The 22,746-nt window shown below is 46.4% G+C and overlaps 3 protein-coding genes across 7 annotated transcripts in view; 1 reads left to right on the top strand and 2 right to left on the bottom strand.

Moving 5' to 3' along the window:
- Positions 1-5,661: 5,661 nt before the first annotated feature.
- LOC120734877 (clathrin heavy chain linker domain-containing protein 1-like) lies at positions 5,662-15,106 on the bottom strand. Of its 2 annotated transcripts, XM_040033962.1 has the most exons (11): positions 14,760-15,106; positions 14,143-14,330; positions 13,859-13,947; positions 12,201-12,399; positions 10,992-11,107; positions 9,330-9,426; positions 9,139-9,245; positions 8,695-8,866; positions 8,427-8,629; positions 6,855-7,037; positions 5,662-6,041 (listed from the first exon to the last, which is right to left on the bottom strand). In XM_040033962.1, the coding sequence occupies exons 1-11, from the start codon at positions 14,925-14,927 to the stop codon at positions 5,845-5,847; spliced, it is 1,719 nt and encodes a 572-aa protein (XP_039889896.1). In that variant the 5' UTR covers positions 14,928-15,106; the 3' UTR covers positions 5,662-5,844. The 2 variants fall into 2 exon arrangements, with proteins under 2 accessions (XP_039889896.1, XP_039889897.1); XM_040033963.1 differs by lacking the exon at positions 6,855-7,037 and having other exon boundaries at positions 14,760-15,103.
- Positions 15,107-15,247: 141 nt separating this feature from the next.
- On the top strand, positions 15,248-18,393 carry rps27a (ribosomal protein S27a). Its single transcript, XM_040033969.1, has 6 exons — positions 15,248-15,318; positions 15,428-15,492; positions 15,881-15,935; positions 16,708-16,793; positions 17,994-18,125; positions 18,209-18,393. The coding sequence occupies exons 2-6, from the start codon at positions 15,445-15,447 to the stop codon at positions 18,356-18,358; spliced, it is 471 nt and encodes a 156-aa protein (XP_039889903.1). The 5' UTR covers positions 15,248-15,318; positions 15,428-15,444; the 3' UTR covers positions 18,359-18,393.
- Positions 18,394-19,598: 1,205 nt separating this feature from the next.
- Positions 19,599-22,746, bottom strand: part of LOC120734878 (bone morphogenetic protein receptor type-1A-like) — a 41,093-nt gene continuing 37,945 nt past the window's right edge. For all 4 annotated transcript variants that reach the window (XM_040033964.1, XM_040033967.1, XM_040033966.1 and 1 more), the window contains 4 exons: positions 22,357-22,654; positions 22,105-22,280; positions 21,868-21,998; positions 19,599-21,513 (listed from right to left, as the gene is read on the bottom strand). In XM_040033964.1, coding sequence (XP_039889898.1) covers positions 21,388-21,513; positions 21,868-21,998; positions 22,105-22,280; positions 22,357-22,654 — 731 coding nt within the window. In that variant the 3' untranslated portion in view covers positions 19,599-21,387. The remainder of the gene's footprint in view (positions 21,514-21,867; positions 21,999-22,104; positions 22,281-22,356; positions 22,655-22,746) is intronic.

The raw sequence follows: 22,746 nt of genomic DNA, 5'->3' as shown, positions 1-22,746 counted from the left end.
AAAACGGCGTCACCATGCTTTGGGTTCTTCATGTTTTTCTTTTGGCAGTTTAGCAGAGATGTGCTGAACATGCTGAGCACGAGGCTCATGATCTGCTTGTGCTCCTCGTCTCCTCCCACTTTGAGTCAAACGTGAACTTTTCCTTTGGCTTTTTTCACCTTCAGTCGCACTTCTTCTTGGAGAAGGTTCGTTGTACATTGTGCTGGTCCCTTCCAGCTGGTGCTCGTTCGGTTGGACATTTAAATCTGCACCAGAGTTCTCATGGATGCAACAACTTTAAATAACACACAACGTTGTTACTGAGCAGGTGCACATAAACATAAACATATAAATACACACCTACGTCTGAATGCTGTTTATAGACTTCAGTTCAGCGTTCAATACAATCCTCCCCTCACAACTCATCAGGAAACTGACAGACCTGGGCATCAGTTCCCTCATGTGCAAATGGTTACTGGACTTCCTGACCAACCGCCCCCAACATGTCCGGCTGTATAACCACTGCTCATCTACAATCACAGTGAACACCGGTGTACCACAAGGCTGTGTGATGAGCCCTTTCCTTTACTCCCTCTTCACCCACGACTGCAGACCTGCTGATGGTTCCAACACCATCATTAAGTTTGCAGATGACACCACGGTGATTGGCCTCATCAGTGACAATGATGAGGCCGCCTACAGGGAGGAGGTGGATCGTCTGGCTGAGTGGTGCGACAGAAACAACCTGCTGCTCAACACCGAGAAGACCAAGGAGCTCATCGTGGACTACAGGAGGAATGCTGACCCACATCCACCCATCCACATTAAGGGGACGGCTGTGGAGCGTGTGAGCAGCTTCAAGTTCCTGGGAGTCCACATCTCCGAGGATCTCATCTGGACGACCAACTGCTCCAAGCTGGTCAAGAAGGCTCACCAGCGCCTCTTCTTCTTGAGGACTCTGAGGAAGAACCACCTGTCCTCAGACATCCTGGTGAACTTCTATCGCTGCACCATCGCGAGCATCCTGACCAACTGTACAACAGTCTGGTACGGTGTGGCGTGAATGAGATACGGCGGGTCCAGGGATCAGTGTTTTGAGCCATTTTATTTAGATCACAACACAACACACCCCAACCCCTGAGTCCCCCCGTGTTTTTAACTTGGCGGGTGTGATTAAGGATGCCATGCAGGTGTGTCCGCCCTCCCTGCACAGCATCGCAGACCACACCCCACTACATATGGGAACTGCTCCGCCTCGGACCGGAAGGCGTTGCAGAGGGTCGTGAAAACCGCCCAGCGCATTGCCGGAGCACCACTTCCTGCCATACAAGACATCTACAGGAAGCGGTGTCTGAAAAGGGCTGGGAAAATCATCCTCGGCTGTCCTGTCAGTCTCTCCGCTCCGAGGTGCTGGAAAGAGAGGGGCAGGGACGGTCACTGGTCTTTCCAGTGGTTCGGTTTATTGCAGCACGATAAGTCATGACACTTACCCCGGATGGGCAGAGCTCCCAACTCTGCCCGCCGCTTTTCTGTGGCACGCCAGCACTATGGTCTTGCCGTAGGAGGTAGGGTGCTTTCCCGCTGCCAACTAATCCCCCACTGCAGCGTCCTCTGACCTCAAGCTATTCCAGCAGCAGCACAGCTCTCACTGCCTCTCCACGCACCCGCCGTTGTATGTCCTCGCCACGTACTGGTCGACCAACCCGCACCAACGGCGGGCTTCTGCGTCTCCGAGCCCTCTCTTCAAATCACCACCTGCTGTCACCTCTCAGGTGTATCAAATTAGTAAACAGGGAAGGGCGGAGTCTCTCCAGGACAAATTAACAGATATAACCAAAACATGCACTACAAAAAATAAATAAAAACACTCCACATTTAAAACACAGCAAACATGCAAAGCAAAACAACTTCAAAACAAAATCTGTCCTTCCCTGGATGACATCCTCACTCCCTAACTTATAGCCAAAGTATTCACTCCCTGTGTTGTTATGGTTTCGCTAGCTTAGCTTAGCTCGTAGCCGACTCGTTAGCACCATGGCTACTTCACCTGTCCCTCCTGCACTTTCCTGCTCATTGTGTCAGATGTTTAGTTACTCCTCGGCCTCCTTTAGCAGTAATGATATCTGTAACAAATGTAGCATATTTGCAGCTCTGGAGGCCAGGATTACTGAATTGGAGACTCGGCTTCGCACCCTTCATTCACCCGTAGCTAGCCAGGCCCCTGTAGCTGGTGCAGCCGAAGATAGCGTAGGCCCCGCTAGCTGTTCCCCGGCAGACCCCAAGCAGCTGGGGAAAGAGGGCGGCTGGGTGATGGTGAGGAGGAAGCATAGTCCTAAACAGAAGCCCCAGGTACACCACCAACCTGTTCATGTGTCTAACCGTTCTTCCCCACTCGGCGACACACCCGCCGAGGGTCAAACTCTGGTAATTGGTGATTCTGTTCTCAGACATGTGAAGCTAGAGACACCGGCAACCATAGTCAATTGTCTTCCAGGGGCCAGAGCAGGCGACATTGAAGGAAATTTAAAACTGCTGGCTAAGGGTAAACGTAAATTCAGTAAAATCATAATTCACGTCGGCAGTAATGACACCCGGTTACGCCAATCGGAGGTCACTAAAATCAATATTGAATCGGTGTGTAACTTTGCCAAAACAATGTCGGACTCTGTAGTTTTCTCTGGTCCCCTCCCCAATCAGACCAGGAGTGACATGTTTAGCCGCATGTTCTCCTTAAATTGCTGGCTGTCTGAGTGGTGTCCCAGAAACGATGTGGGCTTCATAGATAATTGGCAAACCTTCTGGAGGAAACCTGGTCTTGTTAGGAGAGACAGCATCCATCCCACTTTGGATGGAGCAGCTCTCATTTCTAGAAATATGGACAAATGTATTAAACCCCCCAAAATATGACTATCCAGAGTTGGGACCAGGAAGCAGAGCTGCAGTCTTACACGCCTCTCTGCAGCTTCTCTCCTCCTGCTACCCCCCCAAAAACCCATCTCCATAGAGACTGTGTCAGCTCCCAAACAGACAAAAAACAAACTAAAAACCAGCAACAAACAACTTAAACATAAACAATTACAAAGAAAGAACAATACAGTATCCACATCTGAACCAAAGAGTAAAACAGTGAAATGTGGATTATTAAATATTAGGTCTCTCTCCTCCAAGTCTCTGTTAGTACATGACTTAATAATTGATCAACAAAATGATTTACTCTGCCTTACAGAAACCTGGTTGCAGCAGGATGATTATGTTAGTTTAAATGAATCAACACCCCCGAGTCATTCTAACTACCAGAAATCTCGAAGCACAGGCCGAGGGGGCGGTGTGGCAGCAATTTTTCACACCAGCCTATTAATCAACCAAAGACCCAGACAGACTTTTAATTCATTTGAACGCTTGATGCTTCGCCTCGTCCACCCCAGCTGTGAAACTCAGAAACCAGTCTTACTTGTTATCATCTATCGTCCACCTGGGCCTTACACAGAGTTTCTGTCTGATTTCTCAGACTTTATAGCTAATTTAGTTCTGAGCTCAGATAAAATAATTATTGTGGGTGATTTTAACATCCATGTAGATGCTAAAAATGACAGCCTCAACATGGCATTTAATCTGTTATTAGACTCAATTGGTTTCTCTCAAAATGTAAAAGAACCCACCCACCACTTTAATCACACTCTAGATCTTGTTTTAACATATGGCGTAGAAACTGAACATTTAACAGTGTTTCCTGAAAACCCTCTCCTGTCTGATCATTTCCTGATAACATTTACATTTACAATAATTGATTACACAGCAGTGGAGAGTAGACTTTATCAAAGTAGATGTCTTTCTGAAAGCGCTGTAACTAAGTTTAAGAATATAATCCACCCACTGTTATCATCTTCAATGCCCTGTACCAACACAGAGCAGAGCAGCTATCTGAACGCTACTCCAACAGAGGTCGATTATCTTGTTAATAATTTCACCTCCTCACTACATACGACTCTGGATACTGTAGCTCCATGTGAAAACTAAGGTCTCTAATCAGAAGTACCTGACTCTGTGGTATAATTCTCAAACACGTAGCCTAAAGCAGATGACTCGTAAGCTGGAGAGGAAATGGCGTGTCACAAATTTAGAAGATCATCATTTAGCCTGGAGAAATAGTTTGTTGCTTTATAAGAAAGCCCTCCGCAAAAGCCAGAACATCTTACTATTCAATCACTGATTGAAGAAAATAACTTCAATAAGTAGCTTCCTCGCAAACCATCAAAGGGTACTTTTAGACCCCAGTCCACAAACTGCTCAAAGAAGTCCTGCCATTAATTAAGGTTTGCAATCTTAAATATGATCAACTGATCTCGAATAATCATCTATGTCCCACGGGATTCAGCTGACTGTAGTTAAACCTATTTAAAAGTAAATGGGAGGCAGAGGCCTCAGTTTTCAGGCCCCTCTTCTGTGGAATCCAGCTTCCAGTTTGGATTCAGGAGACAGACATAGCTCTACTGGTAAGAGTAGGCTCAAACGTCCTTTTTGCGAAGCATATAGTTAGGGGCCTGGACCAGGTGACCCTGGATCCTCCCTTAGTTATGCTGCCACAGACGTAGGCTGCTGGGGGATTCCCATGATGCATTGCATTTTTCCTTTCCAGTCACCTTTCTCGCTCACTATGTGTTAACAGACCTCTCTGCATTGAATAACACTTGTTATTAACTTCTGTCTCTCTTCCACAGCATGTCTTTATCCTGTCTTCCTTCTCTCACACCAACCAATCACAGCAGATGGCCCCGCCCCTCCCTGAGCCTGGTTCTGCTGGAGGTTTCTTCCTGTTAAAAGGGAGTTTTTCCTTCCCACTGTCGCTAAAGTGCTGCTCATAGGGGGTCATATGATTGCTGGGGTTTCCTCTGTATTATTGTAGGGTCTACTGTACGCTATAAAGCGACTTGAGGCGACTGTTGTTGTGATTTGGCGCTATATAAATAAAATTCAATTGAATACAATAATTATAGTTTTTACAACTGTTTAATAATACTCACAATTGTATATCTACAATCTGTATAGTTTTCATATTTTTAACCATATATATAACCTTTCATAGCCTGTACATACTTATAGTTATAGTATATTCATAACATACCTTCATACTCTGCACATTATAACATACCTATATTACAGAATATGGATCTATTCTATCTATATTATGGCTAAAGCACTTCTGGATGGATGGAAACTGCATTTCGTTGCCTTGTACTTGTGACATGTGCAATGATAATTAAGTTGAATTCTCTTTTTTCTATTCTATTCCAATCTATCCATCACTTTGTGCATGATTTTAAATATATATTGTTTTTAGAAATTCTAATATCACAAAACAAATCAGAAGCAAAGAATGAAGACACGTGGAGACTTCCATGAGCAGCATAAAGCACAGCCGGCGCCTTCAGAGAGGCGAGGTCGTCCCAAAGCTCGCTGCTGCACTCTTTGATACCTTTCAGCAGGTGCAGGTGTGACTGCGGTTGTTTCTTATAGTTTCAGAATCTCCTGTTACTGTTTTATGCTTCACACCTGAGTGTTTTCAGCTGAAGCTCAGAGACTGCAGCGAGGAGCTCAGGTGTGATCCTAAGGGTGAATAAATACGTGAATAACAAGATTCAGACCAAAAACAACCAAAAAAAAAAAAAAAAAAAGTCAGACGACTCTTTGCAGACTTCAGACGTTTTGTTTTGTTTATTGTGCAGTTATATCTTTGTGCCAGATTAGACATTTTAGTGAAAGCCATCCTGATTGGACACAAGGTGCTAACATGGAGTTAAAGTCTAAACTACCAGAACCTGTCTGTTGTTTCATGAGAAGGAGAAAATCTGCCTTCCAGTCCAGTCTTCACAGGTAAACGTGCTCCATGAGCCGGGCTCCCTCCGGGTCCGGGGTCACGATTCTGGTCCCGCTCTGACTCAGCAGGACGGACAGGATGGCCCGGCTCAGGTCGTCCCGCTCCAGCTCGGAGCACAGAGACACCACGTGGGTCCACACGTCCACCGAAGAGCCGACATCCCCCACGATCACTTCCTCTAAAGCCCCTGAGAAGACCAGCAGCACATGTATGTGTCCCAGAATCTTCTGTCCAAGCATCACGTCACAGGTGCTTTTATCCAAACAGACTGATAACAAGTCTTATTTCATTGGCTGTTTATCTGTCAGGGGACTCAGTAAAACCATTCCTCATCTTTCTTTCTCAACTTTAAAATAAAATGTAAAAACCCAAACAGTTCTCAGTTTGGGGCAGTCACTGTGTTACCTGTAGTAGGTGGCATGAGGCCACGCCCCCCCAGAAACTAAAGCCACATATGATGAGTTTACACATCTGAAATAATGACCATCCGAGCCACAACAGTGGGCAGCTTTGGGTGAAGTGTGGGGCTGTGTGGGCACAGCATCTCACCCAATGACATGTGGACGAATCGCCTGAGAGCACAGATCAGCTCTGGTCTGTCTCTGGATTCCTGACTTTTCTTTTTATGAATAAACAGAACAGCTCATCGTTCCTCTACCAGGAGATTATAGACACTGCGTTAGCCTGCACAGCTGCAGAGGGAACAGCATGTGTGTACGTCACTGTGGATTATCCTCTGCAGTGATCATACAGCCTGCGTACATTTTGAATAAACATATAATACAGGAGGTAACGTGCAATAACACTTTAATGTTTCACAGGCTGCTGTCTTTACTTGTTAGAACTGTTTTGTAGTAGAGACGAGTCCAGAGTCCAGATGTCCCAGTTTTAGCACGTGTGTGTCACCGCTCACGTGTGAATCTAACACTCGTGGATGACTTCGTTGCAACACTTCTATAAGGAAGTGACCCGACGGGTGCATGCTGTCTGCTCCACCCACCTCGCCCTCGGCTCACGAAGCTGTCCAGGAGCTGCAGCGCTACGGGCCGCCGCTGAGGGTCCGCCAGCAGAGCGGCACAAGCCCCGCCCACAGACAAGATGGCAGCACTGTCCTGCAGAGGCTCCGTCAGCAGCTGGAGGAGAGAGAGGCTGGGCGAGCGACACAGGACCCACATGCTGTCCTCTGAGAGAGAGAGAGAGAGAGAGAGAGAGAGAGAGAGAGAGAGAGAGAGAGTTATAACTCTCAGGGCGCCGTGAACACAGCCGGTGGGGCTCTGTGTGGATGAGAGCTGAAGCTGCTTTACATGTAGGACTAATGCAGGAACCCTCGAACTGCACGTGCTCAGTGAGACTGAAGCTCTCTGATGCTCTCTGATGCTTTACAGTTTATTATGATCAAACCATAATTATTTTGTGACGTTGCTCCTTCCACCTTTTCACACTTTCTGTGTGTGTTCGGACAGAGGTGGGAAGTCACCGAGTACAAATACTTAGTTACTGTTACTGTACTTAACGTCACATTTACCTAACTGATTTGAGAACATTTGTTAGACTCAAAATAGACTGAAATAAAGTTCTTTTTTTTCCATCTTCTAATATTATTTTATTACACTAATATAACACAAGGCTCAGTTAGCTTTGTGTACAAACAGCTTCCTGCAGAGCTGGTACTTTGTTACTTAAGTAAGGAAGGGAGGCTGATGCCAACTCCCACCTCCTCGACCTTTAGGACATGGATGAGGAGGAGGATGACTCCACCTTCCCTGCCCAGCAGTGTAGGCCGCCAAGTGCCTGTACGAGGTCTGCAAACGGGCTGCTACAAAGCTGGGTACCTCATGGCCAGCTGCCCAGGATGCAGAACGTGACCTGTTTGATGGCAGGAGGCTCCCACCAGCCTGGTCACCAAAGCAGCTTCTGTATGACAGTAATGCCCTGCTGTTGGTCAAGCCCTTTACAAGCAAGCATCCAACCAAGCGCCGCTCTAAGCTCGAGGTCCAAGGGATGGGTGAGCTGGGGCTGCCCGAACCCCCGGCTGTGGAGCCTTCAGTGCTTCATCACCTTCACCCTAACCGAAGGGCGATCAGCTTCCTCCTGCATTTCTTTGCCCAGTGAGATAGATCGCCTCACTGCATCTATTTTAAGGGTGTACAAATATGCTGCACAGTCAGTGTGCTCTCTGGATGCAGACACACTGCTGTCGGTATATCAGGTACTCGTCAGCTGGACTCGGGGTCCCCAAAGCCAGCCATGAAATCCGTGTGGTCAATGATGTCATGCTTCGCTCCTCCAGGGGAGCTGTCCTAGGGTGTGGGCGTGTAATGGGTCTATGACGGAGGTCATAGATGCAGCCTATGACCCGCGACCAAGGGTCTCTTTGGCCCAGCCCTGGAGACAATGACAGAGACGAGCTCTCGCACTCTGTGTCACCCTCTCCTCCCCCACAGATCTTTCATCTTATTAATAAAAATGACCCAAGACGAGACCCTAACGTTAGCCTGGAGCAGAAATGTCCTCGCTACACTGGTTTAACACCAAAACTGGTCCTCACAGAGACACTTCCACACACACAGACCTGCTGTGAGGTCCTCGCAGTGCTTCAGGAACTCGGCAGCACTGTGGATCAGCCCTCTCCTGCACATGCTCAGTGCGGCCTTCCTGTGCAGCCTGCAGGCCTCATAGATAATAGTGGCCAACGTCAGACACAGGTCAGCCACGCCGGGGTTCTCCTGAGCATGCTCAGTCAGGATGTCGCCCAGCTCCTCAGTGAAGGTCAGCCTGAGAGCAGAGAGAGTGTAAAGAAGGAGAAGCAGGGAAAGTGATGAAACTGACATGAAACTGACTTCTTATGGGTGACGGCGTAGCTGACGAGCTGCAGGGCGCCGCTCTGGAGGGCACAGGAGACGCCCTGGAGGGAGAGGGGAGCCGACAGCTCGCCATCGGCTCCGGCAGTGAACAGCAGCGCCCAGAAGAAGAGAAACGATGGGGAGAGCGAGCCCGGGAGGACCTCCACACCTGAAAGAAGACAGAGGTCGTCACACACAGCAGTACCTTCATGAAGCACCACCAGCTGCAGTTCCTCTAACGTCCACCAGAAGCTCCAGCAGTGGGTGGGTGTCCGTAGACCAACCTATTTACCTGACAGGTTTATAAGACGATGACTTCCCACCTCAGCTGCACTCACAGGGTCTCTGGGATTGTTTCAGTGCTTTGGGTCAGACTAATTTCATCTTTGCTTGAAATCAACATAATCAGAGCCCTGATAACTGTGCAGGTGCTGTTCCCACCTTTGAACATCTCCATGGTGTCGATGTTCCTCAGGACTCCTCGAGGAGCTCTGGCGGCGATTAGAGCGGCGTCCTCGTACTGAGCCAACTCAAACAGCTCGAGAAACCTGAGGACAAAGGAGAAGCAGGAGACGGGCACTCGTCACACACACACACAAAAACTCATCAGAAGGTTTTTGTGGACGCAGCACCTGTCCAGGTAATCTGACACAAGTTCAGATGCATCAGCTCCGGCCGGCTCCTGGTCCTCAAACAGCTGCTTGATGCTGCAGATGTCCTCGTCCGTCCCTGCAGGACAGAAACGCCATCTTTACAGTCACAGTCTGTCCACACTCATGTGTCAGGACAGGTAAAAGTCACCTGGTCCTCCCAACGTCTTAAAAGAATTTAAACGCAGCCTCAGATGAACAATAGCACGTGACAGCGTGTCATTATCTGCTTCCACAGGGGAGCGGCTCAGGTGCTGCCTGACCGTCAGCGAGTGACACGCCTCTGTAAAAGTAGATGTTTTGGCAGTTTGCAGGTCTGCATCGCTCAGGCGTGTGAACACATCAGCAGGACAAAGATCTGAGCACAGCTGCAAGTCTGCAACAGCACGTCTGCATGGAGCTGAAGCGACGCTGTAGAGAAGAGCGAAAACTGCTCCACAGTGATGAGACTGATGATGTCACATAGAAACCATCACTGGATTGCTTCTGGAGGAGGAGCTACAAGCTGCTGGATCAGGGGGCGGAGTCGGTTTGCTTTAGTTTCTGTCAAATAAATACTGACGTGATGTCATATGTCACATGATTTTGTTCTTCTGAGGCTGCATTCATCAAATTTTAAGACCTGATGATTTTGATCTTTACACGTTGTTGGAATTGATATTTCTTATATTGTCATTTGTGCTAAAATATATAGAATCATTGCCTTTATGTGTCCATGTATGGCTACCATTATGAAGAAAAAGCCAGACAGTCAGAGGATTTATCTTCTAGCATTTCCTTTATCTGTGTCTGTGCTGACAAAATGTGCTTTCTTTATTCAGAATGCAGCTTAGTCCAGAGATGTGTTACACATTTGGAAAGCAACATGTTCTGTTTCTTTTAAAGTCCAAGACTTCACACCTTTAAATGTTCGTCCGAGATATGACTTATTACAAGTTCCTGTTTTTATAGTTTAGCAAAACGCTTATTTCTGCTTTTCTGCTTTTCTGCATGCCTCATACACACAGTTTAACTTCACTGAAAGATCGAATGTCTATGTATAGTATAGCTGGACAGACACACACACACACACACACACACACACACACTTGTAATTGCATATTCATGAATGATTGCTTGCTGACAATAAAAAGGGCTGTAGCGAAGGAATCAGTTGGAGTTGCTTGGACAGGCGAGTGACAACACTGCTCTCCAACGCTCCCCATGCACGTGGAAAGTCCACTAGTGTCTGTGTGGTTGCTTTCAGTAACAGGTTCTGTGCAGGGTTGACTTAAACCCAACACATGTCCTGATATGTAAAACCTTAGAGGTGACAGAGGAACGTTGTCTTTACCAGGAAAATAAACCCTAATTAGAAAATATAAAACTATGTTCCTCAGCAAAAAATTCAACATTTTTAGGATCTACTTAAAATAAACTGGAAAAAACAATTATACAAGTAAGAAAAGACGTAAAATATGTTTTAATAAAAATCTATATCCTTTTTTTAATATTGAGCTAAATATCTCACCATTGTGGAAGTGTGTGGTGACGTGAAGCAGCACAGAGAAATCATTAATTGATGTTTTACCGCATTCATTCTGGAGGTACGCAGTGATCACTGACACTGAACCCAAAACTCTGCTGACTGCAGCAGCGTCTCACCGTCTGCCTCCCTGATGTTCTCCAGAGTGGAACCCACGAGTTCCCCCAGAGGCGCCGGCTGACCCTCCTCCTCCCAGCTGCTCAGGCAGTCCCACATGCTCCTCAGACGTTTGTATCTAGAGACAGAGAGGTGATCGTGGTCTTCAGCGGCTGAGCCTCAAATCCAAACCACACTTGGTAAACTCAAACCTGCAGTGACTGCTTTGGTCCACTTGGGGGCAGCAGACCCATCACCTTTAACTTTGTGGTGCTCTGTATCAGCTGTTAGGAGCATCATCAGGGGTCAGGTCGCTCGTTTTGTCAGTTTTGGTTGGTTCACCTTAAATATTAAGATGCTCTGATCATCTCTCTTTAACTCTGCAGCTTTTGTTACCTAATATTTCTGCTCCTCGTCTGACTGCTTATAATTTGGATGCGTTTGTTTCTGTGAGCGTCAGTGTGATGAGATCCAGTCTGAATAAACTGCGACACGTGGCGCTCGTACCTGATGTTGGGTCTGATTCTCAGAATTCACTGGAGCAAAGTTACAAAAGTGCATTCTGGGTAAACTTTAAAGGCTGATATCAGCCTGTGGGAAGGATGTTAGAACATATGCAAGGGTTCATTGGTTATCAGGCTGACCTCTGACCCCGACTCCCTCTGGTCTGATTCTGAGGTCGTTCTTTCTCCAGGTTGGGTTCAGTTTGTAAGGACTCGTTCTGACTCTGAATACTTTGCTTCTGTCAAACTGTTCTTTGGTGCAGACGATGTTCAGGATGTTGTTCTGTGAGATCAGCATTAAAACAGAGCCGGAGCCCAAAGTCAGGTTTGTTTTTATTAAATCTGATTGCATGCTGACTTTCTGTCTAAAAGCTTTGTTTCCTGCTTTCATTATTTTCAATAATCTGTTTCCTGTTGGTGTCAAACATATTTCCTCATCTGCTCCTGCAGGAGTCTGCAGAGGTGCTCAGGAGGAAGAGATTCCCTAACCTTTCAAAATAAAAGGCACCTTTTTATCAAACTGAGATGATGTTTTTTTTCCTTTTAGGCATCTGGTGAAGGAGGAGCTTTACTGCATGACTACATCTTTGTGTTACTGACTTCAGGTGAAAGGTCCTTAATCCTTTAAGTAAAAATTCTAAAATATTCTGCACTCGTCCAGCATGAAGTCTTACTGATGACCTGCATATGTACAGAACTGTATGACTTCCTGTGAGTTTCTGCTCTTACAGGACTGTCAGGTGGTTGTTCTCGGCACTCAGCTCGTCTCTGCGGCGTTTGGCGGCCTGCAGCTCGGCGTCCAACTTAGTTTTGACCTCCAGAGGAACACAGTGACTCTTTCTGTCCAGCAGAGCGTCTCTCTGCGCCTCCATGTCCTTCAGGTACCCGTCCAGAGCCTCGGGATCCTCAGACTCAGCCACTGTCAAACCTGCGAGATGACACCAGTGTGGAGATCAACCCTGGAGGACCTGACAGAATATTTAGCAGCTATGAATGACAGATCTGTGGGACCTACAAACACTACCACAGAGGGGTGTGTTGTGTTTTTGGAGGTGCTGAGACCCTCGGGCAGCACTGCTTTAAAAGCAGATCTGATCCTGAGGTGGAAACCACTGCACGGGCTGAGGCACACATCTGAAAACCCCTGGCATCGAACACAGATCATCTCTGCATCCACACATGGATCCAGAAACACTGCCGCTGGGCCTGAGCTCATTCAGCATGTACGATTAAGGCCCAGCTAATATGTTGTTGTGTACGCTGCACTTTGAGCTGACTGAGACAGGACAAACCACTGTGAACGATCACATTATAAACACTGTGAACCGCTCCTGAAACAGGGAACTGCTCTTCATCCCAGCTCCAAGCAGGCGCTGCCGATTTGCAACAGTTAAAAACTAACAACCTGATTACCCCACAGACATATTTTATGAGGTTTTTTTACTCAGAAGCACCACTGCAGGACTTGGTTGTGCATTAGCAACAAAACATTTAATTTGAGCCTGAGAGGGTTACATGTGGTATCCCCCAAGGATCCATTACAGGTCCTTTCCTGTTTTCATTAAACAGGTCAGCAGCTCCGTCTTTCAGGAACAGTGTCAGTGTTATAGTAGTGGGTTATAGCCACCTGCCACGCATATCAGGAACTCTTTGACTGTGTGGATGAAATCCTGAATGAGAAAACTTTACCTGAACCACCGAACTCTACAAATACCCGAACTATATGTTCAACCCACATCTTTGAAATGTAGCTGAGAATTTGAGTTTTTGTGTAAAGTTCTTTGACTTTTACTTTAATCAGATCAGTGAAGAAAAGCTTTCACCAACTGAAACGTTGTAAGGTAAAAGTCAGTTTGGTCTCTAAAGGTCCACGTCTTCATCAGCTCTCAGCTGGACCTCACTGGAAGTATCCTGGCAGCCTCATTCTGTTACAACACAGGTGGAGAGCCTGACAGCAGAGTTTGCAGAAACTTCAATTATCCAATAACCTCAGTTAAAGGTGACAGCATGTCCACACCCATCATATGTAAACAATGACCAAAAAGCCGAGACAACAGCAAAACGTCTGTACTGCTAATCCATAATATTCCTTCACTCTGTAACATAATACACATCAATTAACTTCATATTTTACTTCCAGGACACCAAAGCTCAGCTATTATTATATTTATTCATTTGAATCTTTTTTTATTTGAAGGTTTTTATCATTTTGTTCTAGTATTTTATATTCTTTTAACATTTTGTTGCAGTTGTGTATTTTTGCTTCACTTTAATCATGTCCTTCATATTTGTGTCTGTGGAGATGTGACATGCTAACATGTCTGCCTTGTATTTTCCCCTCACAGGCTTTGAGGACCCTGCGTTAACTCATCTATCTGAGGGTGTACCGGGCATCCATGTGCTCTGCTCTTTAGAAGTTTTCTCTCTCTCGAGCTCCTCCTGAAGTTCTGCTGTTTCCCTCTGATGGGTGGAGATCCTGCAAAGAGACAAAAAGCAGCAAAACAAAGGAAATGGAAAAATATCGACTAATAATTGTTGTTTTTTTCAGACAGTGTATTTTCTCACCTTCATCTCTGACAATGGTGACTTTTATTTACACATAAATCCCTGGAGGAAAGTTAATGTAGTCTACATACAGTAAGTCTTATTTACACAGACAGCCGTCACTCACCGCTCCCTCAGGTGGGCGGCTTGGCGCTCACAGGTAAGCAGTGATTTCCGGCGTGACTCGGAGGCTGCCACGGTTAGCCGTGCTGCCCTGGCTTCCTCCTCCCTCCTCTGCAGCTCCCTGATGGTGCTGTCATACTCCGACTTTACGGCCAACAGAAGCCTTTTATAGGCTGTTGCTCGTCCAATCACCTGACAGAACCAAGGAGGACACAGGAAAAGTTCATTTTCTTTTTTGGTTTAATTTTTCTCATTAATTTGTTTTTTTTCCTCTCTTGTAAATTGTCGAGTTTTTTCTAATAACTTTACATTTTTTGCAAATTCAGTTTGCATGTTTTATTATCAGGTAAATTTGTCACCCCGGGTTTTCGGTCCTCTATGTCTTCCGATTTATTATTTTATTTTATTATTATTATTTTTTTTGTAAAAGAAGTAAAATTGTGGATTTTTTTCCCTTAAAAACGGCAGTGGGGGTTTATACGAGTACCAGGGTCTTCTCCTTTTACAGAGTTTTTCAGATTTTCTGCTTTCCTCGTAAAGTTGCATTTTTGAAGAAGTAAACCTGTCCAGTTTTCCTTTTAAGTTTTACCGCGGTTTTTTTTTTTTTTTTAACTGTAACACCTTGCTGAAGACGGAGCGGTGGACGGTGTATCGGAGCTCGTCGGGACCCTCCCCGGGACATTGCAGGCACTTCTTCTCGTGCTCCATGAACTCGTATAAAGACCGGATGAAGCTCCGGTCGCTGTCAGTCGTCAGGATGTCGGCTGTGAAACGTGAACTGCGGGACATTTGTGCATCGGACGTTGTTCTTTACGATGATATTTTTAGGCTAACTTTCCGTTTAGTTTCCCTTCTTCCCACAATTTCAGGGGAATCCTCGCGTCGCCGTGGTTACCGCGAAGGTGCACCTGGGAAGTGTTGTTTTTAGTAGATGAGTCGACTTTGTCTTTAAATAATCATCCAAATGATCATTAAAGTGTAAAAAAAAATATCGACATTAGCACTAAAAATATACTTGGAAGAAAAAAAGACGCCAGAAAATGACTAAATATAGTGTTTGCGTTGTATTTTGATCAGGCACCGGAACGGCGACCCTAACCCCTGCGAACGCGTGCAGAAAACCCCGTGTCTGGAAAGGAAAGCCCTCTTCTCATGATCCGCCATTAGGAGCAGACCGGTGGTAAGCTCGCGCTCCGTTTTTTGACGGGTTTTTGTTAAAAATCGGCGCTTTTAAACTGACGTTTGGGCTCCAGCAGAGACTAAAGTGTCCTGTGTGTCTTCCCGTGCAGGTGGATTGAACGCCAGGATGCAGATTTTCGTGAAAACCCTTACGGGGAAGACTATAACCCTCGAGGTGGGTGACGGGCTGTGATGGAGGGCAGCGGCGTTCACGGGCTGCCGTTAACCCGAGTTTTACTTATTGTGGAACTAGATTAGAGCGGCCGTTTGTACACGTAACTGATCGGTGCTGTGTGTTAACTGCCGCCGTGTGTTTGGAGGCGGAATCAGGCTGTAAAAGTGACGCTGTACCGAAGGCTAACGGCTAAGCTATCCAGGGCAGTGTAAACACGTGGAGCGGGCGCAGCAGCTTAGTGCCGTGCTCGTAAACCCCAGATTAGTTGTAGTTAGTTAATAAACGTGAATGTGTCATTCGTGTTTAAAGAGTTGTAATCTGCATGTGAGTAGAGCTTTGACCGGAAGCGCGTGCTGTCCCGGCTCACCTGTCCTCTCTGCTTCCACAGGTTGAGCCTTCAGACACCATCGAGAATGTCAAGGCCAAGATCCAGGACAAGGAGGGTGAGTGAGCCTGGCTGATTACTTTTACTCTATTACTTTATGCATCATCAGGCCAGGAGGCGTTTTATCCTAAAACAGGTGAATGTGGGAGGCCGAGCTGCAACGAAGCTTCCTGTGTTTACCTGAAAACACGTGATGAGCTTCGTGTTTGTAGAGAAACACAGACTGCTCGAAATAAGAACTCTTCAGAAATCATGTGTGAGCTGTCAGGGGTCGTAGTTCAGACTGTTTATAGACCACAGACCGCAGCAGGAGTCCGTGAGGGAGATGGTCGGTCTTACAGATGCATACTGAGGGATTAGAAAGCATCATTACGGGGGTGTACGGGGCACACTTACAGGAGCATAAGTGTCAAATAACCAGGACAAACTGATGTTTAAATGTGAGTGAAACTTCCTGTGGGACGAACAGAAGCGCAGCTGTGTAGAGACAGCAGGGTGGTTGGTGATTAAAATAATCGTGTCAGTGTTTGAAGCGTTCGGGCCGCCGTATTTAAATAGGAGAAATGTGCTCGCCATCATCAGCCATCAGCACCATGAAGCTGACACATGAGCGTCACTGTCAAAATCATTTACAGTCACAGATATGTTCAACAAGCGGGACAGTGATTTAAAACGTGCTGTCACAGGGAGGCGGAGCTTCAACCATAGTGTGTGTGTGTTTCTGGAGTCCAGAAACCAAATGTATGCAGCAAAGCACAGGAAGTTGAAGTGCTGATTGATTACTGGGGATTCAGTGATGATCCTGATCAGCTGGTGTTTGCTCTCTGCAGGAATCCCTCCCGATCAGCAGAGGCTGATCTTCGCCGGGAAGCAGCTGGAAGATGGCCGCACGCTCTCAGACTACAACATCCAGAAGGTGAGCCGGGAACGCCGCCCCAGAGAAATGAAGGCTTTTCTGTAAATGTGGACTCAGAGTTCAGTTTGAGATTTAGAGCCAGCGTCATTCAAAGGTCATCTGATGAGCTGTTGCTGTGTTTTTTAATTTTACCTCTATTTTGGGTTTAATCGAGTTCCCAGAGCAGGGTTTAGATCAATTCTAGCTTCTAGCTGCATTTGGACAGATGTTGGAATAAAAACATCTGGATCAGAACCTCTTTGGAGCAGTTGGTTCATAAATTCAGACCAAAGCTCTGGTTCTGAGTCTGAGCTGGAATAACTGGCTCTGCAGTCGGACGTGTTGTTACTGAGGCCTCAGATTCAAACAGTTGGAACTAGAAACAGATTCGTGACGTGAGGTAGCGTTACCTCACAGCAGGAGGTCCAGACGACAGGAATCTGGTTTTCATTTGACTTTTGGGGGGAAATCCAGGTCTGGAATTTGTAACTGGGTCAGCTTTGGAGTCTGTCGCCCCCCGGTGGCTTAAATGAGTCCTGCAGGCTTAAACCTCCAGTCTGAATGCTCAGTGGATCCCACACAGGCTCTGCTGCCTTCAGCGGTTTCCACCTTCAGGACTGTGCTCAGGTGCAGCTAAGGAATTTTGCCTTGGCTGCACCCGATTTATGGAATAACCTGCATCTCTATACGCGAGTCTGATTCCATCGAGTCCTTCAAACCGCGGTTAAAAACACTTATTTATCCTCGCCTTTTCTACCAGTTAACGTTTGTTGTTAGTTAGCTTAATGCGTCTTATCTTCGGCTTATTCTTAATTAATCATTTTTAAAATTTGACTGTTTTATCCTTTACACTTAGTTTTCTTTTGCTTTTGTTTTGATGCCATTCAGCCTGCCGGCATGTTTTGGTACCTTGCCATAGCCGTCATCCTTCCCGGTTACTTCATCCTATTCTCTTGCATGTTAAGCACTTTGGTGGCTTTTAAATGTGCTGTATAAATAAAGTTTGTTGTTGTGTGATTTTGTTTGATGAAGGCATGAATTAGATGTAGCAACATCAGCTGTGTCTGCACATAAGAGGTTGTGGTTGTCAGGTTCTCCCTGGTTTCCTGTCACCCTGACCCATCAAGGGGCGGAGTTAAATTCAAGTCTCAAACTCGAGCGCGTTTTTACGCGTTTGTGTCGTCTGGCGTCCCTCTCACGCCTGTTTCTTGGTGTTTTCAGGAGTCAACTCTGCACTTGGTGCTGAGGCTGCGCGGTGGTGCCAAAAAGAGGAAGAAGAAGTCCTACACCACCCCCAAGAAGAACAAGCACAAGAGGAAGAAGGTCAAGCTCGCCGTGCTCAAATACTACAAGGTAAAAACGCCACCGGAGACGCGCTGGAGTTTAAGTTTTGTGCATTTTTGGTTTTATTAAAACCAACACTTTTCCTCCTTCAGGTGGACGAGAACGGTAAAATCCACCGGCTGAGGCGCGAGTGCCCCGCTGACGAGTGCGGCGCCGGCGTGTTCATGGCGAGCCACTTTGACCGTCACTACTGCGGGAAGTGCTGCCTCACCTACTGCTTCAACAAACCCGAGGACAAGTAGACAGGATGATAAATAAAGAAATGTTTCACTAAAAATGGTGACTCTGTGTTTCTGTTGAAGTCGTTTAAACGGGTCGTCGCTAATTTCAGATTTGAGCTTTAAGTCGTATTTTCTGTGACGTGAGCTGAGAGGCCTCGGACACGTGCAGCTCATGTGAACAGCGAGATTTACTGATGTCAGCCCGTTCTTCAGAGTTTCAGGTGTTTATTACTCGCAGGTCATCAAAACTAAAGTAGTGGAAAGGCCGTGCTGCACTGCAGTTTGACTTGTTAAAACCTCGTCATGCAAAGAGAGTCAGGAGTGCTTGAGTCACGTGGATGTGGTGGCACTTTGATACCAACATCACTGTGACACTGCTTTAGCTGCTCACAGCTGGAAACGCACCACAGCTGTTCACCACCTGTAGTTGTCACATGACCAGGCTGCTCAGCTGAGTGATCACCTGGAGGAGACGCCTGCAGAATCAAACATTTGGAAGCTCACGACAAAGTTTAGATGAAACCAAAACTGACTGTAAAATCAGGGTTAATCTGTATTAGTACGATTTAAGGTTGTGAAACTACAAAAAACTTGAATAATTCTTTGGTCAAAATTATGAACTTAAGTTAAATATTAATTCTAATGCAACAAGTTTCAGAATCAAAGTTCAAAACTTAAATGGAAATTTAAGTTTCAGTCCCAGGATCATTTTCTCACTGACATGGATACTTCAACATTTTTGAAGTTTTAACTTTTAAAATGTTGAAGTATCCATGTCATTCAATGCCAAAATTTAAAACTTGGATCACATGAATCCTGTAGTAAAGTTGATTTCCTCTTTATTGGAAATGAACATTTAAAATCTTGACTAGATTTTTATAAGATTTTAAGGTATGTTTTTAAATAAATCTGAATTACCTGAAAATTGTATTTAGTGATATTTATTAGTTAACCTTTGTTTTCCATTAGAAATAAAATATTTTCTCCAATAGTTTCTATAAATTAAAATGAATAACTTCAAATGGGAAGTTACAAAGTTTGAGTTGGTAAAAGTTGAAATGTAATAAGTTACTATTTAAATTCAATTTTGACTAAATCTCTCTGAACATTAGCACACTGATAACATGGGAAGTAAAATGAGAAAAGTCAATCCCAAATTAAATTCATGACCAAATTTTGCTGGTAGAAACAAAAACGAGATTAAATGCAGGATTTTCAAAGTAAAAGCTCGGGTGTGAAAGAAGCAGAGCGACGCTGTGGCTTTGTGTACTAAAATAAGAGTATTTATTTAAAAATCGGTACATTGGACAGACTGTATATAGAGTTTTCATTTCGTTGGTAAACTCATAAGGCACCATACCAGATGCTGTACAAAACACCAACAGCAGGAAACAAAAAGACTTTTACATATTCAAGATTATTTCTATACTGAGCTTTAATTACAGACACACTAAGGTTACTGCTTAAATAGCTGCTGTACGAACGTTAGCCTCATTCACGCGCAGCCAACATGCGAACCCACTGCCGCCGACACGAAACCGCTAACAGCGACCGTAGCCTAGCTTAGCACAAACTGTTAGCTTAGTGGCACCGCTGCTAAAACAGCAATTCTTACATTTTAATTTCTACGTGTCCGAGAAACCCTATAAACACATTTAGAGTTGATGAGGCGAGGTTCCAGTCTTTGTGCTAAGCTAGGCTAAAAACATCCGGAACCAGTTTCCCAAATATTCCTAATGATTAAAGAAAACTCACCAGCAATAAGCCAATCAGCTCGAAGGGGACCTGTTATGCTTTCTTACTTTCTGACTCGCATAACGATCAACGTGACTGTATGCAGTTTCATATGATGACATAAACTTATGTAAAAATAATCCATGCCTTGTTGAGTCCAAACCTCAACAACGCCCCCTCTGTGGACTTCCTCATCCACAGGGGCCGCTCTAGGGTTGGTCCAGAGTCAATGAAATCAAAGTCTTAAATATAATTCAACCCCGATGGCTCACAATTGCCCTGCAGACGAGCTGCAGTCAAATTTATTACACTGCTATTAAAAAGGAGTGATAAAGCGACCCCTCGGCAGTCTTCCAGAACCTGGCTAATCAGAATAAAGTCAGGCTTTGGGAGGTGGGCCTTAAAAAGGGCAAATATCCCATAAAACTGGATTACTTTAAAAATAAAATAAGCCAGATTTACAGTTCATCTACGTCAGCAAGAGGTGGAGGAACTCTCGAACATAAGGTACTGCCCCTCTGCTGGCTTCCAGAAGGTGGCCAATCAGAAGACAGTGAGCTGTGTGAGACAAATGAGTACTATTTCAAAGGGTTAATCATACTAAGCCACTCTGAGCAGAATAAGTCCCCTTTCAAAGCGGTTACGTCGCTGAGATTTTCGTGAAGGTCTTCTTCGGGTTTGGCGCCACTTTGTTTTGTTTTTTTAAGTTTCATCAGACAGACAGACGAACAGGACGGCAGACGTCTCCGTGCTGACCCCGCGACCTCCCGCCGGCGTCTCCGAGGAGTCGGCCGGACGTCAACACCACTGCAGCATAGTGTTCTGGTTTGAACTCCTCTCACGAGCAGGCACGGCATCTAAAGATAACGTTTATTTACACATTTAAATTCACATGTTATTATAGTACCTTATTCTGCTTATATTCAACTAAGCGTGGAGATGATATCTTAATATGGCAGGAGAACTCAGTCCTGAAGAGAAACAAAGGAAACATTTTCAAACAGGCGGAGGTGGAAGAAGCTCGGCGAGGTGGGTCCTCAAAGGAATAAAAAAAAAAAAACAAAAAAAAAACTCAGTTCATTCATGAGGAATGAAAGCCCCGCCCCCCCCTCCTCGCCCCTCCACAGGAAGTCGTCTGTATCTTTTGTTTGGCTTTCACAGAAAGCGTCACTCGGCGCAGAGAGAGGAGGAGGAAGAGGAGGAGACACAGTTCAGCCCTGAGATGGGTCCTTTGCTCTTTTAGCTCCTCCCCTTCATCCCCCTGATGAAGAGGCGGTCTGGGGCGGAGGTTGAGGTGAGTCTGGAGGAGGGTGGGGTCAGATCTTGATGTCCTGGGACTCCACCATCTTGGCGAGCGTCTTCTTCACTCTGAGGATGGTGAGGCGGGAGGCGGGGTTATGAGCCCAGCACTCTGACATCAGCTTCAGCATGGCCCGGAGGCACTGCGGACACAAACACGCCGTTAAAGGACGAACAGGAAGTCACGAGAACACAGCCGCTCTGACACCATCATTGTGACACCCAACTCTCTGCCGCCGGCACGGGAACACTTCCTGTCTGACCGCATCGCCAACGTATTTATCCGCACACACAGTTCAGACACGAGGATGGCAGAAAGAGACCGGCGACAGGTCAGCGGAGGAATACGTTGGTGGTTAGGTCAGATAGGAAGTAGTCCCGGTATTGGCTGCTGTTTTGAATCAAAAGCTCGAACTTTCCCATCAGGCTGGAATAAAACAAACATCCTCGACAGTCGGGAGAGAGACAAAGCAGACAGGAAGTAGTCCGAGCCTCACCTCGTCGCTGTTCCAGCGGTTAGACACCGTCGGCCGCAGGCCCTTAACACACACCACCTCCAGCATGTCCTCATAGGAGGGGTCAGAGGGCACCGTGTCGTAGTACGGCAGCTGGTAGTCCTCCACGATACCTGCACAGGAAACAACACCTGTATTAACGTCAGAGCGGCTGACGCGCCCAACAGCGGCTGACGTTCTTCTTCTGGTGTGTGTGAGTGTGCGTTTGTTTGTGCGTACCCCCGGTGACGCAGCGTCGGGTCATCTCCCAGACGATGAGTCCGAAGCTGTACATGTCGGCCATGATGTAGGCCTGGAAGTGGTTCTTGTTGAGGCTCTCGTCGAGGACCTCGGGGGCCATGTAGCGTCTCGTCCCCACCCGGGTGCTCAGGGGGATGTCCACTTCGTTCGTGTCACTATGGCAACACAACGAGAGGTTAGGTCAGCTGAGGCCAGAACAGCCCGAGAATGCACCACGGAGCAAACGCGAACCTGTTGAACTTGACGGCGAGGCCGAGGTCGGCGATGCAGCAGGTGCCGTTCTTCTTGATCAGGATGTTCTTGCTCTTCAGGTCGCGGTGGGCGATGGCCGGCTTGCCCTGCGTGCCGTAGATCTCCGTGTGCAGGTGGCAGAGGCCGCAGGCGGCCGAGTAGGCGAGCCGCAGCAGCGCCTGCGTGTCCAGCGTGGTCAGCTTCAGGAAGTCGTACAGCGAGCCGTTCTCGTGGTAGTCGGTGATGAGGAAGAGCTGCGTGAAGGCGCCCGTGCCCTTAATGTCCGCCGCGATGAAGCCTGCAGAGGAGGAAGGTAAAAACATCCACCTGACATTATTTACTTTATATTCGCCTCAGGCGCCCGGAGACCATTTCTTATTGGCCCGTGGT

The sequence above is a fragment of the Simochromis diagramma genome, unplaced genomic scaffold, assembly GCF_900408965.1.
Source record: "Simochromis diagramma unplaced genomic scaffold, fSimDia1.1 OVJJ01000176.1, whole genome shotgun sequence".
NCBI classification, from domain to species: domain Eukaryota; kingdom Metazoa; phylum Chordata; class Actinopteri; order Cichliformes; family Cichlidae; genus Simochromis; species Simochromis diagramma.
This window is presented reverse-complemented; position numbering and strand designations above follow the sequence as displayed.